This window comes from Cladophialophora immunda (genome assembly GCF_000835495.1).
Source record: "Cladophialophora immunda strain CBS 83496 unplaced genomic scaffold supercont1.1, whole genome shotgun sequence".
Classification (NCBI taxonomy): domain Eukaryota; kingdom Fungi; phylum Ascomycota; class Eurotiomycetes; order Chaetothyriales; family Herpotrichiellaceae; genus Cladophialophora; species Cladophialophora immunda.
Window position 1 is genome coordinate 6,007,041 of NW_015622541.1, and position 14,235 is coordinate 6,021,275.

Here is a 14,235-nt window from a genome sequence, read left to right on the forward strand (position 1 = left end):
GAGACAATAAGCGAGTATCCTGCAACCACGGACACTCCCTTGCCATATGGCGAACGCTACCACTGAATAGGGTGATAGACTATGTCCCGATGCAAAGAGCCCGTGGCGCTTCCATCTGGGCCAAGCGTACTCCACCGCCGGCTGGAGATAGCTAAGAGATACGCAAATTAGGTATAGTTCGAACGTCTCCTCCGCAACAAGTTTGGCGTCACCGCTTAGAGATAACTGACCGGCACGCGATAAGAGGAGACATCTACCACCGAGACTCCGAGTTTCCATTCTTATACACACTCCAATGGTGACTTGGTGCTCGAGCACGCCTCTTGTATTAGATGTGGAATGTCCCCGAAGCCTCCTTGGGCTTGAGGTACGATGCTGATGGCCCCCCAAGCTATATTAACATGGCCTTGAGCCACCCAGGATCGTGGCTGCCGCGTCAGAGCTAAACACGACAAAACCCAGCAGTCGCAATGGAAAAGCAGAGTTGTCATGAGAAGTTTATCGAGCAGGGCCAGCCGTTGATGGCCGAGGTGGAAGATGCTACAAATCACGAACATGAGCTGAAGCTTCTGGAAGCCGTTAGGCTGTATCCCAAGGCTGTTGCGTGGAGCGTCATGATGTCGACAGCGCTAGTCATGGACGGCTACGACCTCAAGGTTAAGTCCGAACCACGCTGCCCATGTCTCTTTCTGACTTGTGTGCAGTTGATTGGGTCCTTGTTCGCACAACCGGCCTTCAACGAGGCATACGGCGAACTGCGAACGAATGGCAAATACCAGATATCTGCACCGTGGCAGTCTGGCCTCAACAATGGCTCGAATGTTGGCCAAATCATTGGGCTCATGCTATCGGGCTATGTGGTCGAGAGGATTGGCTTTCGATTCACCATGATGATTGCGCTTTCCGTCGTCATACCTCTCATCTTCATCCAATTCTTCGCCTCGAGTCTCGGAGTTCTCGCAGTGGGACAAGTCTTGATCGGTATTCCTCTTGGCATGTTTCAGACCGTCACCTGTGTCTACGCCATGGAAGTCATGCCAACCTGTCTTCGCGCATATCTCACGAGCTACGTCAATTTGTGCTGGCTCTTCGGACAACTGATTGCAAGCGGCGTTCTTCGTGGAACCTTGCAGCTGTCTGCACCTTGGGCATACCGAGCACCATTTGCTGTACAGTTTTTTTGGCCACTTCCGCTGCTGATCGGTGCCTTTCTTGCGCCTGAGAGCCCTTGGTGGCTTGTTCGACAACGGCGCATCGATGAAGCCAAGCTTTCAGTAAAACGCCTGACATCAAAGACATCAGTCAACTTCGATCTTGACAAGCATGTGGCCTTGATCCGCGCCACGACCGAACATGAAAGACGACTCAAGGACGAGACGCACTTCGCCACATGTTTCAAGAGCACAGACCTTCGCAGGACTATCATTGTGATTGGATGCTACTGCATGCAAGTCATTTCGGGCAGTACACTGCGAGCATACGCAACCTATTTCTTCCAGCAAGCTGGGCTGGCCACGAATCAGGCCTTCAATATGTCGATGGTGGTGTATGCTATCGGAATCGCAGGAGTTGTATCATCGGTGAGTCTAAGATTGTCACGTAAGCGACGACCGACTGACCGCATAGTGGTTTTTTATGTTCCGCGTCGGCAGACGGACGCTTTTTCTGATCGGCCTGAGCTGTTTGACTGTTGTGTACTGCATCATCGGCGCACTGGGGATTGCTCAAGCTTCGCATCCATCACCCGGACAAGCTTGGGGCATTGGAGCGCTGCTGCTCTTGTCGTCGTATGTCGCCAATTCGACGATTGGAGCAGTGTCGTACACCTTGGTATCGGAGATGCCTTCGTCATTACTGCGTAGCAAGACGGTGGCAATAGCGAGAGGCAGTTACGCGGTCATCAACATTGGTGCTAATGTCATTACACCGTACATGCTCAACTCGACGGCTTGGAACTGGCAGGCTCAGGCCGGCTGGTTCTGGGGAGGTGCTTGTGGGCTCGGCCTGGTTTTCAGCTATTTCGTTATCCCAGAGTCCAAAAATAGGACGGTTGCCGAGCTTGATCTGTTGTTTGAGAGGAAGATATCAGCTCGAAAATTCGCTAGTACACAGATATCGATCGCCGGATTGACAGGGCATCGTGATTAAGTATACTAGGCTGGAACCAAGTTTGGGGAATTGTGCTCATGGGACGACTTAGGTCAGCGTTGCCGTCAATCGATAAAATGTGGATGCACCCACCCTATATCTGGATGAATACTGGAAGGCGCGAAGCGAGTATGAGTGCAGAGTGTCTCTAGATAATGAATACGGCTGTGATAACCGTTTGGCGGGCGTAGTTGCAAAGAGACGAGGCTTTCAAGCAAAGGATGATGGAGCAATCTGGGAGGACAGTTCGACGCTGTAGCCATTCCAGGACCATTCTGGATACCTCAGTACACTTTCAGCTCCTCTTCTCTTGCTGAATGCCAGACGGGCCAACAGTCAAAAGGCATTGCAAGGGTTACGTGTGTGTGAGCGGTGCTGGGGAGGCTGTAAAGAGAACAGATCTCACCAACATACTGCTCGAGCCGACCAACATGGTACTGGAGAATGGCCACTGTAAATTCTAGAGAGCTCCCATATCTCTCTCTCATCTGAAGCCCGAACCTGCTGCAAGTACAGCAACGAGGTGACCATCCTTTCGCTATAATCTGCTGCCCTCGCCGAGTTCCAGGTCCGGTCGGGCCTGGTCGCCGCCCGCGAGGCTGCGAGAGCTGTACACCCAATTTCGTCCCGAGAGTATTTGTCTCTATCGCATCGTCATCAAGAAGTCCATCGCCGCACATAAGCTGTAGTTCACTCGGGGGGGGCTACACGGTGGAAAGTGATCTTACTCTCAGGGCCGAGGTGGCCGACGCCGTCGCGAAAGTTCGAGAAGGACAGGCTGCTGGTGGTGGTGGTGCCGGTGGCATCGGACAGGAGCTGCGGGCTCTACGAGAAGAAGCGGAAACATGGTCTAACAGAATGAAGCAGGCGTCGGAGGACTACACCGCCGCCTGCAGTAAAGGCATCATGTCTATGGCTTTGTTCACGCTCGACAATGAGAACTGGACCACATTGACGGCCGATGAAAAGCGCCGGATCACCAGGATTCATGGATTGGAGTTGAAAACGACGGAACGTGATCCTGCTGCTGGACAGGTTGGCTCTTCTGGCCGCGCTGTGGTTGCAGCTGCACCGTCGACGGCAGAGTAAACAACAGCGATGGTTACGAGCGGTCAAAACGTGACAGGAAAAAACAGGGGAAACATCGTGGAAAATTGAAGGCATGAGAGCTTGGGTGCTGTATGGGTCTGCAATATCGAGGCTCGTTCGCGAAGGGGAGACGGGCGGTCACAGTGGTCAAGGCTTTGACTTGGTGAAAATCCAAACCCTCGGCGTGCCGCGGCACGCAAGAAGTCGAAAATTTGACCAAGTCAAAGGATGGGCATTGAGGGTCACTTTGTACCTAGGTGTAGCAGTACTACCAATTCAGCCAGTCGGACATGAAGTCGGTCCAAAAGTCTTCCTCGCCTCTCTGCCGCGCGTGGTTCCTCAGCGCAGCTGCCTCCCCTGGATCGTGGTCCCGCACGCGTCCCTCGTCGTCGAGGAAGGAGTTGACGAGCTCGTAGGCCGACTCCTCATGGCGGTGGCCACTCTCGTTTTGACCAAGATGTTGAAATGTTTGCGATGAGCTGGCCTGCTGCGTCGCTGCAGTCAAGATCTTGTCGAGCCAGCTCATGAGATGGGGAGCCTCGGAGGTCGCGTCTGTCCCGGCCTGCATCGCCAACTTCGCCATCAGGGCTCGGAAACGACCGACATGTTGGTGCGTGAGTGGTGGACGACCTAGGGAGACTGCTCCGCCCAGTTCATGCGTCTTCGACCGATCCAGACGAGCGAGCAGAAAGAACGTGGTGATCAGATGTGCCCACTCGACGATGCCCAGCCGAACGATATAGTTGAGTCTTTGGTCCAGGATGTTGGATAGGAGTGCCTCAAAGTGCTCTACGCACAGGACCATGTCCTCGGCCGACATGGCCTTCGAACTCAGGGACTTTAGGACGCTGTATGCCGCGACGAAGTGGTAACTCGACCTCAAGGTCACCGACGTCTCGGACTGTAGGTTTGTAGCTCTCCACTGGGCGAGACCTTCCGATGGAATAAAACGATGATCAGGCGGATTCCCATCGCCGCGGTGCAGGCTGACAAGGTGCATCAGCTCGACCACCGCAGGGGCCTCCTTGTCGAGAGACCCTGGCGACAGCTCGACCAGCAATTTCGCGGCGTTCCTCAAGCTCTCAATGCATCGCATGTTCTCGGGCCGATCGTACCCCAGCACACCCCCGCCGCAGTTGAGGTAGAAGCACAGCAAGAACGCTCGAATGGCGTTCACGTCTTCGTCCGCGCGGGTGGAGAAATCCCCGTCTCTGGCAAATCTCCTGGGCAGCCCGAGATCGGCGACCATGCCATTCGCGAGCTGTAGGAGCTGGTAGTATTGGAGGGTCTCGGGGTCGAAGCGGTGGTGATACCACAACATGTAGGTCAGCAGGCTCTGGAGGAGCTCCATGCTCTTCTGTCCTCTGACGATGACCCGGTGGGCGAGCACGTGGCGATATACCTCGCCCGCCTGCTTTTCAAACTCCGGGTCAGAGCTGCTGCCTGTGAGGATGGCGGCGAGGAGGAGGATGGGGGAGGACGACAGAAGATCATCCAGCGGAACCGGCGGTAGCTGGATGGCAAAGGGCACCACTTCGACCATGTCTCTGTAGCGGTCCAGAAACATCGAGCATTGATGAGCACATGCAGATCTCAATGCAACCCAGCAGCCAGGCGAAGGCTCTCTGGCGTCCAACGCGGTGAGCAGAATACAGCCCAAAGTATTCGAAGCATCTCGGACGCCAGGCGACGGTGACTGTATTGTTCCCGACGTTGAGGGACCGCCGAGGCGGTGGCCTTGATCACCGTCCTCCTTCAACGCCGTTACGCCCCAAGCCCGTACTGGGATATTGCCATTGCCGCTAGCAAACCGCCCTCTCACCCTGATGCCGCATCAGCCAAGTCCCCTGCTCTTCGCGGTGTCCCATCCTCCTTACCTCTTCTGCGGGGCTGTCCGCCTGATGGCTTCATGAGGCACACATACGACTCCAGAGATCTCGCACCTGAGAGGTCAGCGACGCTGAAAGGGCCTCTCCAGTAGGACCAAGGGGGAGAAAAGGGCCGTCACGGGCGTGGACCAACCTCTTGCAAGTCTCGTCGCTTGAGCCCGGGAGACAGCGCGACTTGCGCGCCCGACACGCCTCGCACGCTTGTCTGCATCGGGCTCTCATTCCCGGTCCGCGGACTTGATGCGGCAGTGTAGATACTGGCGACACATGTACCCCGTACACTGAGCGCACAGGTGAGGGAGGGAAAAGCAGCAGAGAGAAAGTGGAGTGTCGGAGCCACGGTCGGAAGGTCAAGGATTCGCTGCGCAGGCGGCAGAGTTTGCGGCGCGGCCTCACTAGCCCTTGATTGGAACATGGTGGCGAGGCTGGCGCAGTATTCCCCCCACACGAGCAGAATGGCACCACATCCGAGGAACCAGGGCTGGGTACAGATACATAAGAGCTTCGTCTCTGACTATACCGTTATCAACACTATTCTATTCTCGCTACCTAAAGTCCCAGAGCCCCAGAACGACCGCGATGTTAGGTCCAAAGTCCCTCCGAACCCTGATGTCTGGTCGTCAATGCATATCGAGTAAGTGCCGAGTATCCTGTCCGTGCGGGCAATGATGATCCTATTGCGTCTCGGCCGATTCACGCCTGACAGAACCCGCAGGAGTGGGCGTTGTGAGCCCGAGGGCTCTGAACACAACTCCCTCCCATCCTGCCATCTTCGCATTGAGCCCGCCTAGACCTGTACAGATGACCAAAAGGTATACCATTCCTCTCCCGCAAAGACCGAACCAAACACTAAACGGCCCTCTCCTGTCCAGACAAACAAGCACAACATCCAAGACCACCCTTCAAATCAAACCTCTCACTCCGTCACAACACGCCGCACACCTGGCGTCCCAGCGGCTCTCCCGGCCCGTGAGCCCTCACCTGTCAATCTACCAGCCGCAGATAACGTGGTACTCGGGCGCGCTGATGCGGAACTGCGCCATGCTCCTCACCGCGCCGATCTACATCTTCGGGGCCGCGTACGTCGTCGCGCCGGTCGTAGGCTGGCACCTGGACACGGACAGCGTGGTGGCGTGGTTCGGGGCGCTGCCCGCCGGCGTGAGGGTGGCGATCAAGGGAGTGTGGGGGTTTGCATTCTGCTTTCACCTCGTACACGGGCTGAGGCACTTGATTTGGGACACGGGGATGATGCTGTCGAATAGGCAGGTGTGGGTCAGTGGGTGGATAGGGTTGGGGGTCAGTGTGCTGGGAACGGTGGGATTGATCTTTTGGTAGGATAGACGGCAAGGAAAGAAAGGCGAAATCAATTCCAGAACATGGCAGCAACAATTGCGACGGCTTTTCGTTTCACACTCACTCGCTACTTAATCCTCCCCCGCAGCCTTCTCCTCCGCGCTTGGTCGAGGCGTGTCGACTTTGTGCTTCCTCTCCCGGGTGTCGCACCCCAACCACAACAGGTCCGGCCGACTGTAGTGGCCACAAATGTCCAGGAAGCTGCGCGCCATGATGGCCATGCTGGGGTCGAGGTCCGCAATCACCAGTCCCTCAGATTTGGCGTCTAGCGGCTCTGAGAGAATCCGCCCGTCGGGCCCAACAACGCACGAGTAGCCTCCACCAGGGCTGTTCATGAGCATGGCCTGGCCGGTCCCCATCAGTTCGATCCCCTTGGGTCCCAACACGGTGGTCGCATGGAGAACAAACGTCTGTGTCTCAATGGCGTATGTTTGGGAGAGATTCTGGCAGCCTGTGTGCGAGATGGATCAGCTAAGCGCGCCGTATCCTGGCTAGGTCGAACGCTGACTTACCTTCCTTCGACATGGACCACAGCTCCGGCCCTGCGTGCGGGCTCAAGGGCGGCCACCCTGCAACGTGAATGTCCTCGCGCTGTGTCGCGGTGTGATACTTCAACAAGGGCTGACAGTGCTCCCAGCAAGCCAAACTGCCCACTCGCTTCCCGGCCTTGGTGGCCACCACATTCATCAAGCTGTTCCCAGACGCGTCGCCAAAGATGGTGCGCTCCATGTGCGTAGGCTTCAGCTTGCGACGGTGCATCAGCATTTTCCCGTCTGAGTCGATGATGGCTTGGGCGATGTAGACGGAGTTGTTGTCATTCTCAGAAAAGCCCAGTGCCACGACGACGCCGTTCTTTGCCGCACAATTCTGGATCGTGCGCATCTCGTCAGAGTCTACGGCGAGGGAGTTCTGGATGTATCTTGTCGACAGAGCCGGGTCCACCGGCCGATGCCTATGTAATACAAGCTGTTACGGACATGTGCTGTGATGATGGGGTTCGTTGAGTACGTGAGTAGAAATCTCACCATATCCATGCTGGATAGCCAGGGATGAATGCCTCTGAGAAGCCCACGATCTTTGCACCTTTCTTTGCGGCTTCGGCGATGATGGAACATGTTTTGGCGACTGAGGCTGGCAAGTCGAGCCATTCCGGTTCGTACTGGGCCACGGCCACTCGCAGAGTCGGAGGAGCTGCACTTCCCATGTCTGTTGTTTCCGATTGTCGACAGTTCTATCACGTTCTGGAGATGGACGTCCTCGATTCAGTCGGTAGCAAAGATGTGAGAAGCTCGCAACTCCGTGGTGATGGCGGGAACGTTCCGCTTTGAGAAGGTATACCAAGTCAATTTGAGGACAGTGCTGACAGCGGGAGCCTGATGGACGCCGGGAGAGTTTCATGCTAAGGCCTTTATCTTCGCGGCATCGTCTGGTGGCAGGCCCAGACTAGGCGTTCTGGGAGAGGAGGGGTAGCTCGTGTTCGCAGCTGGGTGCTCTCAGCGCTGGGTCCATTCACGGGCGGGGTTATCTATAAAGCATGTACGATTGGCGGCCTCGCTTTGCTAGATCGCGATCCAGACGGTTCTATTTCCGAGGGGTCATAGTGGCGGAGCAATCGGTAGAGGCAACATGGAAGCGATTGTTGATTACTGAGAGATATGGCAGAATCCAGCATGCACGACATGTCGCTGCGACACCTTCATTACACATTCTCCAGGACCATCAGACCCGTGCCTTCTCTGCACCCAACGTACTCCGCGTCCATGTCGCCCGATTTCAAGATACAAAGCTCAACCCAGATCGAGAGCTTGCCATTCTGGCTATGCGCCCCCCCTGGCCCATACATTTCAAACGTCGTCTGTCGCAGCTTGACGTGGTCTTTGAAAGAGCGTCCGGCCAACTCGAAATGAGCGAGGTCAAGCAAGTACATCAACTGGTTCGTCTCGGCAATTGCATCGGTGTCCACCTCCAGGTCTGTGCCGGGGTCCAAGGTAGGCTTGGGGTTGAGGTGTGCAATATTGAACGTGAAGGAGACAACTCCGTTCTTGTTGCGCTCCGTGTCCAGGTGATTCATCCAGGAGACGGCGTGCGGCGCCAGCTTTTGTTTCCACGTTTCAAGCTCTTCTGGAGGCAGATTCGGCTGTCTCTGGCCTTCGCGGCAATAGCACAAATTGTCCGGGATCTTGCTGATCGTGACCCTTCCCAGTCTAATCTTGTCGGACAACGACGATTTCGACAGATCCACGACTTTCTTGCTCGGATCAGGCTTGGCTTTGGAGCTGGTGGCAAGCGGCGACGTAAAAGTATCATCCGGATCGGTATACTCGTCGGGATTGGCGCTGAGCCGATGGCGATAGACACCCCAGTACGCCTCGTCCGTGCTGGCTTTGAGACCCAGCATCGTGGCCAGGCCAGATGTCTCGTGTTGGTTTGCCGCAAACATGTAACGAGACTTCGGGACAGTCATCACCTCCCGCCAAACACCCGCATCTTCAGGCAGACCGTCCCAAAATTGTTTCACTTCGTCCGTTTCCTTCCACTTCTCGTAGTCGCCGGATTTCAGCCAGTATCCCACGAAAGTGGTGCACTTCGGGCCCTCACGCGGGACGCCGTGGCTCTCATCCTGTAAGTGATCAACTCGGTCGGCAGATTGACTCAACAGGGAGTACAAGGTGGAAATGACTTTCTTCTTTTCGGCCGTGAGTTCGTCATGTTGCACGCCGAAAAGACCATAAGTGAAGACGAGGCCTTGGCCGTCCAAGTTTGCGAGATATACCACCATTCTCCTAGCGTTGATTTGGACGAAGCTATCTGTAGCTGATATTTTGGGCGATGTGAAGAGACAAGGAAGAGAGTAGAAATGGCGGGGGAGGAGTTCGTATGTCAACGAACGGCCCGCGGAAAGTTACTTGCCTCGTATTAATCTGGGCGCCAATTCAAATCTTTCAAACGTCCTGCAACATGGGAGCCAGAACGGGGTCGAAATGCAACTGGGCGCAAACATTGCATAGGTGGAGCATCTGCATGATAAGCTGGCGAGCATCGGATTCGTTACTCGGTTTCCCGTCGTGCCAGGTTTTTTGAGGGATTCGTAATGCTTCTCTGCGTTATTGGGCGCAACCGGTGAGGCTGAAACGGACATTTTGGGCCAATTGATCTTCTACAACAACATGCCGACACCATCGCGCAGGACTCACGTCGTTGCCGTGTGGCGTGACTCAGGCATTAGAGTGCTGTTACGAGTCGAATCATTTCCCTCCGTCTCAGGCATTGAAGATCAGGCCGATGGCGGCGGATTTGTGCCGGGAACACGTCCAACATAAAACAGGAAGCGGAGGAAAAGACTTTGAGGATCAGGCTGTGTCTCCGGCATTAGGTGTTGGACGACTTGAGGCATGTATCCCAAATGTACTATATTCGCAATTTCTGATTCTCCTGGTGGGCAGGTCGCGTGACTTTGCTCATTTTGGGAGGGCGTGCCCCCTCTTGGATGGAATCGTATGCCGAGTCGAGGTTCTTTCAGGCGGCTATCAAACAGACAGATGTGATTGCGTTGTATGATTTCGAAAACGTCTTCTAATCAGAAAAGTCAAGGAGCGGATGCGAGCTCATTTACCTGTAGCCTCACCTGGGCTCATATGGGCGGGATTGAGCGTGAAATGCGTCTGTGAGATCCAAGTAGGAATGGCCAGGTCACCAATAGGTCTCATTTTCCCCAGGCTTCGACGCAAGAGCAGAAGGATTGAATGAGAGCGCGCTGATGGTTGCGAGTGCTGGGGAGGAGGAAAACAACGGCGTCCGGAATGGGAAGTTTTCCCGAAGCACCGCTTCGGAACGGGTCAATATACTGACGAAATATCGCGAATTCGATCTTGCGACGCGGCAGAGCCTGCATTCTCGTCTTCATGTCCAACCTCAATCTTCTCATGGCCCTCATTGCGGACACCACGGACTGACCAAGAAGAAAGCAGCTTCAATACTGCGACAGATGCCCAGCCAGAACCTTAAAGGACGAGCCATGCTCAATCGGTCCAGTCGGATCTGGGTTCTTGAGGTCATGGAGGAGATGGAACACGTCAGTTCAAAGGCTGATTCACATGTAGGTATACTTCCATCCAGGGTTCCCAATCGATTTCTCTTCACATTGTATCTGTGGCCCTCTATCAGAGAGATATCGACACAGCACGGAACTGCCCTGTACATATCCACCTTTCGTCGCTATCTGCTCTTGCTCCATCCACTTAACTGATTTGATTCCCGTCGACCCACGATCTATCGCTAAACAATGGCTGGCCAAAAACGACTCAATGACGCCGCAATCGCATCAAACCCATCGGCCCTGGGCGATCCGGTCTCCCTGAAAGCCGAGCAGTCCGACACCTCGCCCACGGAGCAGGAGAAGGGCGCCCAGAGCCAGGCACTGCAGCCCCACCAGCAGGAGAAGACCGATAAGAAGAGCCTCAAGGAGTGCGCGGAGCAGGACCTGAACGAGGCTAAGAAAGGGAACCGTTCGCTGTTGGGGGATCCTGTGAGCCTCAAGGCCGAGAAGTCCGAGAACGATCCGGCCAGGGACGCAGACGAGAACGAGGACGGGACAGGGAGGAGTGGCGTCAGGAAAGGGCGGGGGAGGTATTCGAAGTTGTGATCTTACCGTCAGACTCATGTTTCCAAGGGCCAGCTACCCGGGACTTACGACCGTCTAGAGGTTAACGGAAGCACGCATTGGAAATGATCACTCTGGGTCTAATTCTTGTTTGGGCTCAAAAGGTATCTTGTCTGTCTAATACAGGTCGTCCCACTACCCACTCTCCTCATCAGGGGCTTTCTACGAGTTGTTCTTGAACGTTGTAATGGCCTTGACATTGGCATACGCCAAAATACCCAAGGTGCCAAACTCGGTGCCGATGCCGCTCTCCTTGACACCGCCAAATTGAGCCTGGGGACCCGCGGCAGGGAAGCTGTTGATCCAAACGGAGCCAGCCTCCAACTTGTCGGCAACCTCCTGGAGCTTCTGGGCGTCCTTGCCGAAGACGGTGGCACCCAGCCCGGCCTTGGAGTTGTTGGCACGCTTGATAACGTCCTCGATGTCGTCGTACTTTTGCACCGGCACGATGGGTCCAAAGGGCTCCTCCTGCACGATCATACTGTCCTCGGGTGGGTTGTCGATGATGGTAGGCTCGATAAAGAAGCCCTTGGTCTCGGGCACGTCGCCAGACCCCAGGGCGAATTTGTAGCCATGGTCCTTGGTGTCCTTGAAGAAGGTCTTGACCTTTTCGTACTGCATGCTGTTCTGGATGGGGCCCAGCATGACGCCTTCTTCGTTGGAGGCGCCCACCTTCAGTGACTTGGCGACATTGACGAGCGCGGCCAGGAATTCGTCGTACATGGACGAGTGCACATAGATGCGTTTCGAGGCGATGCAGACTTGCGAGGTGTTAAAGAATGCGCCCTACACCGAGTCAGTCATGAACCAAACTGAAGAACGAATCCCTTACCATGGCCACCATAGGAGCCACCTTGGCAATGTCGGCGTCAGGGAGGACGATTGCAGGGTCGTTGCCGCCCATCTCCAGGGTTACTCGCTTGACGGTCTTCGCTGCTGCAGCCATAACCTTCTTGCCAGTTGCGATCGAACCAGTGAAGCTGATCTTGTGGATGTCAGGGTGGTCGACGAGAGCTGGGCCGAGTTTGTCATCGCCACCCAACGCCTGAACAAGCCCCGGTGGGAAGACTTGGTTGGCGATCTCAACCATCTTCAGTGCAGTGTATCTGTCCCCTAACCGTCAGTACACGGCGCAATACTCTCGATGGGTAGACGTACGGAGTGAAAGGACTCGGCTTCACGATGATAGCGTTTCCCATCTGCACGGCCGGCAAGACCTTGCCCAAACTCAACAACAGAGGGAAGTTCCAGGGGCAAATGGCGGCGGCAACACCCAGCGGGACAAACTTGTTGACAATAGTCCTATCGTCAAGGTCGTATGATTCACCCTTAGGCTCCTTCAACCCCATATGCCACTCCATAAACTTGGAGCACGACTGCACCTCGGTGGCTCCAAAGTTACGTGGCTTACCTGTCTCCTTGAGGAGCAGGTCGGTCATCTCCTCCTGGTACGCCTCGAGGGCCTCCTTGAAGCGGGCAATGCGTTCGGTGCGGTATTCCCAGGTCGTGGTCTTCCACTCGGCAAAGGCCTTGTTAGCGGCGGCGACGGCATCTTCAACATCCTCAGCAGTAGCCACGGGGACATCCCAGTTGGGTTGTTTGGAGGTGGGGTCGATTCCGTGGTATTTTGTCTTCGAGCTGCGGGATTCGCCGTTGACGATGTTGGTGAAAGAAGTGAAGGAGACGGTATCCAATCTCGAGGGAGCCATGGCTGGCGATGATTATGCTGTGATCTTGATCTTCTTGTCTTCTTGTATGTAGACGGGGGCAGGACACAGAGCGAGAGGCAGAAGCAGAGGCTGTTGTCCCCTCCCGGTCATAATCTACCTTTTTATACCCGCGATCAACAAGCTCTTATCTGTGTCTCGTAGGTCTTCGAGCGGATCTAGTGTCGCAGAAGGTTCCCCTGCTGACCCTCCCAGAGCCCGTTCGTGCCCGTTCTGGCGTGCCAAATCTCATCAATGCCGAACTGGCTGCCCCGCACTTGGTCGCTGGTCGATGGGTACGTGCGAGTTTGCACCTACCCAGCCAGGGAAGATGCCACGGGATGCCTAGATGTGCAGGGTGTGCAGTGCGCACGGGAACGAGAATCTCGCCGGCTCCGTGCTCGTTTTGAGTGGACGAACTGCCGATGCAGGGTGTAAGCAAAGGACTGGTGAGGGCTGGCTGGTCCTCGGTTTTGCCCCTCTGGGTTCGTTAGCAGCGTTCTTCGCTTTCCATTCGGGGGGACAGCGTCTTGAAAGGGAACGTATCCTAGTCTCTGACCTTACACATGGCAATGCACGCTAGCGAAGACGTGATGAGATATGCTGACCTTTGAATGACTGGCACTGCATTGATTAGAACTGCGCGACATCCACGTCAAGAGCCGCGAACGAGGGGTTTGTTGCTCGTATCCCCGGAAGAGTAAGCTGCCTTTCCCATCCACGGGGCAGAGAGATGAGATGGAGGTGGGTAGCTGGACACGTTGCGCGTCCAGGATTCTTCGTGCGCCTAAACTAAGATCTTACTGTTGCGATCAACCACCAGGAGGCAGGATGAAATTCATCTGGGACAAGGACAATCCTACAACGCCGTCCATGTCTCCATCGGAACAGGCCCTGTATCCTCCCAAGCTATTCTCCTCACTACTCGAGTTTGGCTCAAGACGTCTTATCGGTGCATACACGAACCAGCACCCCAAATGCTGACCAACCCAGGAACGTTCCGATGGTTGAAAGCGAACAGTGGCTGATACCATTTACCCATGCTTCGTGTTCATTCTGTTCGCATATCTGCCACATTACCCGCAGCCTCCAAATTCCTGTTTTCTGATGCATACCATAGAAGTAACAATCCATAGCTTACCGACTCCTCCTTTCATGGTGCTCAGGTCAGCGATGTCATATGATGTTCTCGGCCAAGCGCCTCTTCGCGGGCTGCTTCCAACAGTGGCACTGTAACAGGAGACGCATAGAAGATGCCACCGCGAATCGATCGTTGATAAGACACTGATGCACCCTTCCACCACGATACAATAACTGTTAAGACATGTTTGGAACAGACAATGCGCAGAATACTCGGTCGACCTCGCGAACAATCTCTCTTCTTGGAACC

The 14,235-nt window shown here is 55.2% G+C and overlaps 6 protein-coding genes across 6 annotated transcripts; 2 read left to right on the top strand and 4 right to left on the bottom strand.

Annotated features, from left to right (window-relative positions):
• Positions 1 to 470: 470 nt before the first annotated feature.
• Positions 471 to 3,237, top strand: PV07_01756 (uncharacterized protein; the record flags this gene model as incomplete). The annotated part of the gene is made up of 4 exons (XM_016388316.1): positions 471 to 656; positions 705 to 1,580; positions 1,627 to 2,069; positions 2,883 to 3,237. The coding sequence occupies 4 exons, from the start codon at positions 471 to 473 to the stop codon at positions 3,235 to 3,237; spliced, it is 1,860 nt and encodes a 619-aa protein (XP_016255244.1).
• A 268-nt stretch (positions 3,238 to 3,505) lies between these two features.
• On the bottom strand, positions 3,506 to 5,541 carry PV07_01757 (uncharacterized protein; the record flags this gene model as incomplete). Its single annotated transcript, XM_016388317.1, has 3 exons — positions 3,506 to 5,060; positions 5,115 to 5,173; positions 5,260 to 5,541. The coding sequence occupies 3 exons, from the start codon at positions 5,539 to 5,541 to the stop codon at positions 3,506 to 3,508; spliced, it is 1,896 nt and encodes a 631-aa protein (XP_016255245.1).
• Positions 5,542 to 5,647: 106 nt separating this feature from the next.
• Positions 5,648 to 6,461, top strand: PV07_01758 (succinate dehydrogenase, cytochrome b556 subunit; the record flags this gene model as incomplete). The annotated part of the gene is made up of 3 exons (XM_016388318.1): positions 5,648 to 5,760; positions 5,842 to 5,938; positions 5,999 to 6,461. Exons 1-3 carry the CDS (start codon positions 5,706 to 5,708, stop codon positions 6,459 to 6,461), a joined length of 615 nt encoding a protein of 204 aa, XP_016255246.1. The 5' UTR covers positions 5,648 to 5,705.
• A 36-nt stretch (positions 6,462 to 6,497) lies between these two features.
• PV07_01759 (uncharacterized protein) lies at positions 6,498 to 7,847 on the bottom strand. Its single transcript, XM_016388319.1, has 3 exons — positions 7,505 to 7,847; positions 6,992 to 7,431; positions 6,498 to 6,930 (listed from the first exon to the last, which is right to left on the bottom strand). The coding sequence occupies exons 1-3, from the start codon at positions 7,681 to 7,683 to the stop codon at positions 6,551 to 6,553; spliced, it is 999 nt and encodes a 332-aa protein (XP_016255247.1). The 5' UTR covers positions 7,684 to 7,847; the 3' UTR covers positions 6,498 to 6,550.
• Positions 7,848 to 8,178: 331 nt separating this feature from the next.
• PV07_01760 (uncharacterized protein) lies at positions 8,179 to 9,352 on the bottom strand (the record flags this gene model as incomplete). The annotated part of the gene is made up of 1 exon (XM_016388320.1): positions 8,179 to 9,352. The coding sequence occupies exon 1, from the start codon at positions 9,256 to 9,258 to the stop codon at positions 8,179 to 8,181; it is 1,080 nt and encodes a 359-aa protein (XP_016255248.1). The 5' UTR covers positions 9,259 to 9,352.
• Positions 9,353 to 11,211: 1,859 nt separating this feature from the next.
• Positions 11,212 to 13,173, bottom strand: PV07_01761 (uncharacterized protein). The gene is made up of 3 exons (XM_016388321.1): positions 12,298 to 13,173; positions 11,972 to 12,245; positions 11,212 to 11,925 (listed from the first exon to the last, which is right to left on the bottom strand). The coding sequence occupies exons 1-3, from the start codon at positions 12,846 to 12,848 to the stop codon at positions 11,302 to 11,304; spliced, it is 1,449 nt and encodes a 482-aa protein (XP_016255249.1). The 5' UTR covers positions 12,849 to 13,173; the 3' UTR covers positions 11,212 to 11,301.
• Between the last annotated feature and the right edge of the window lie 1,062 nt (positions 13,174 to 14,235).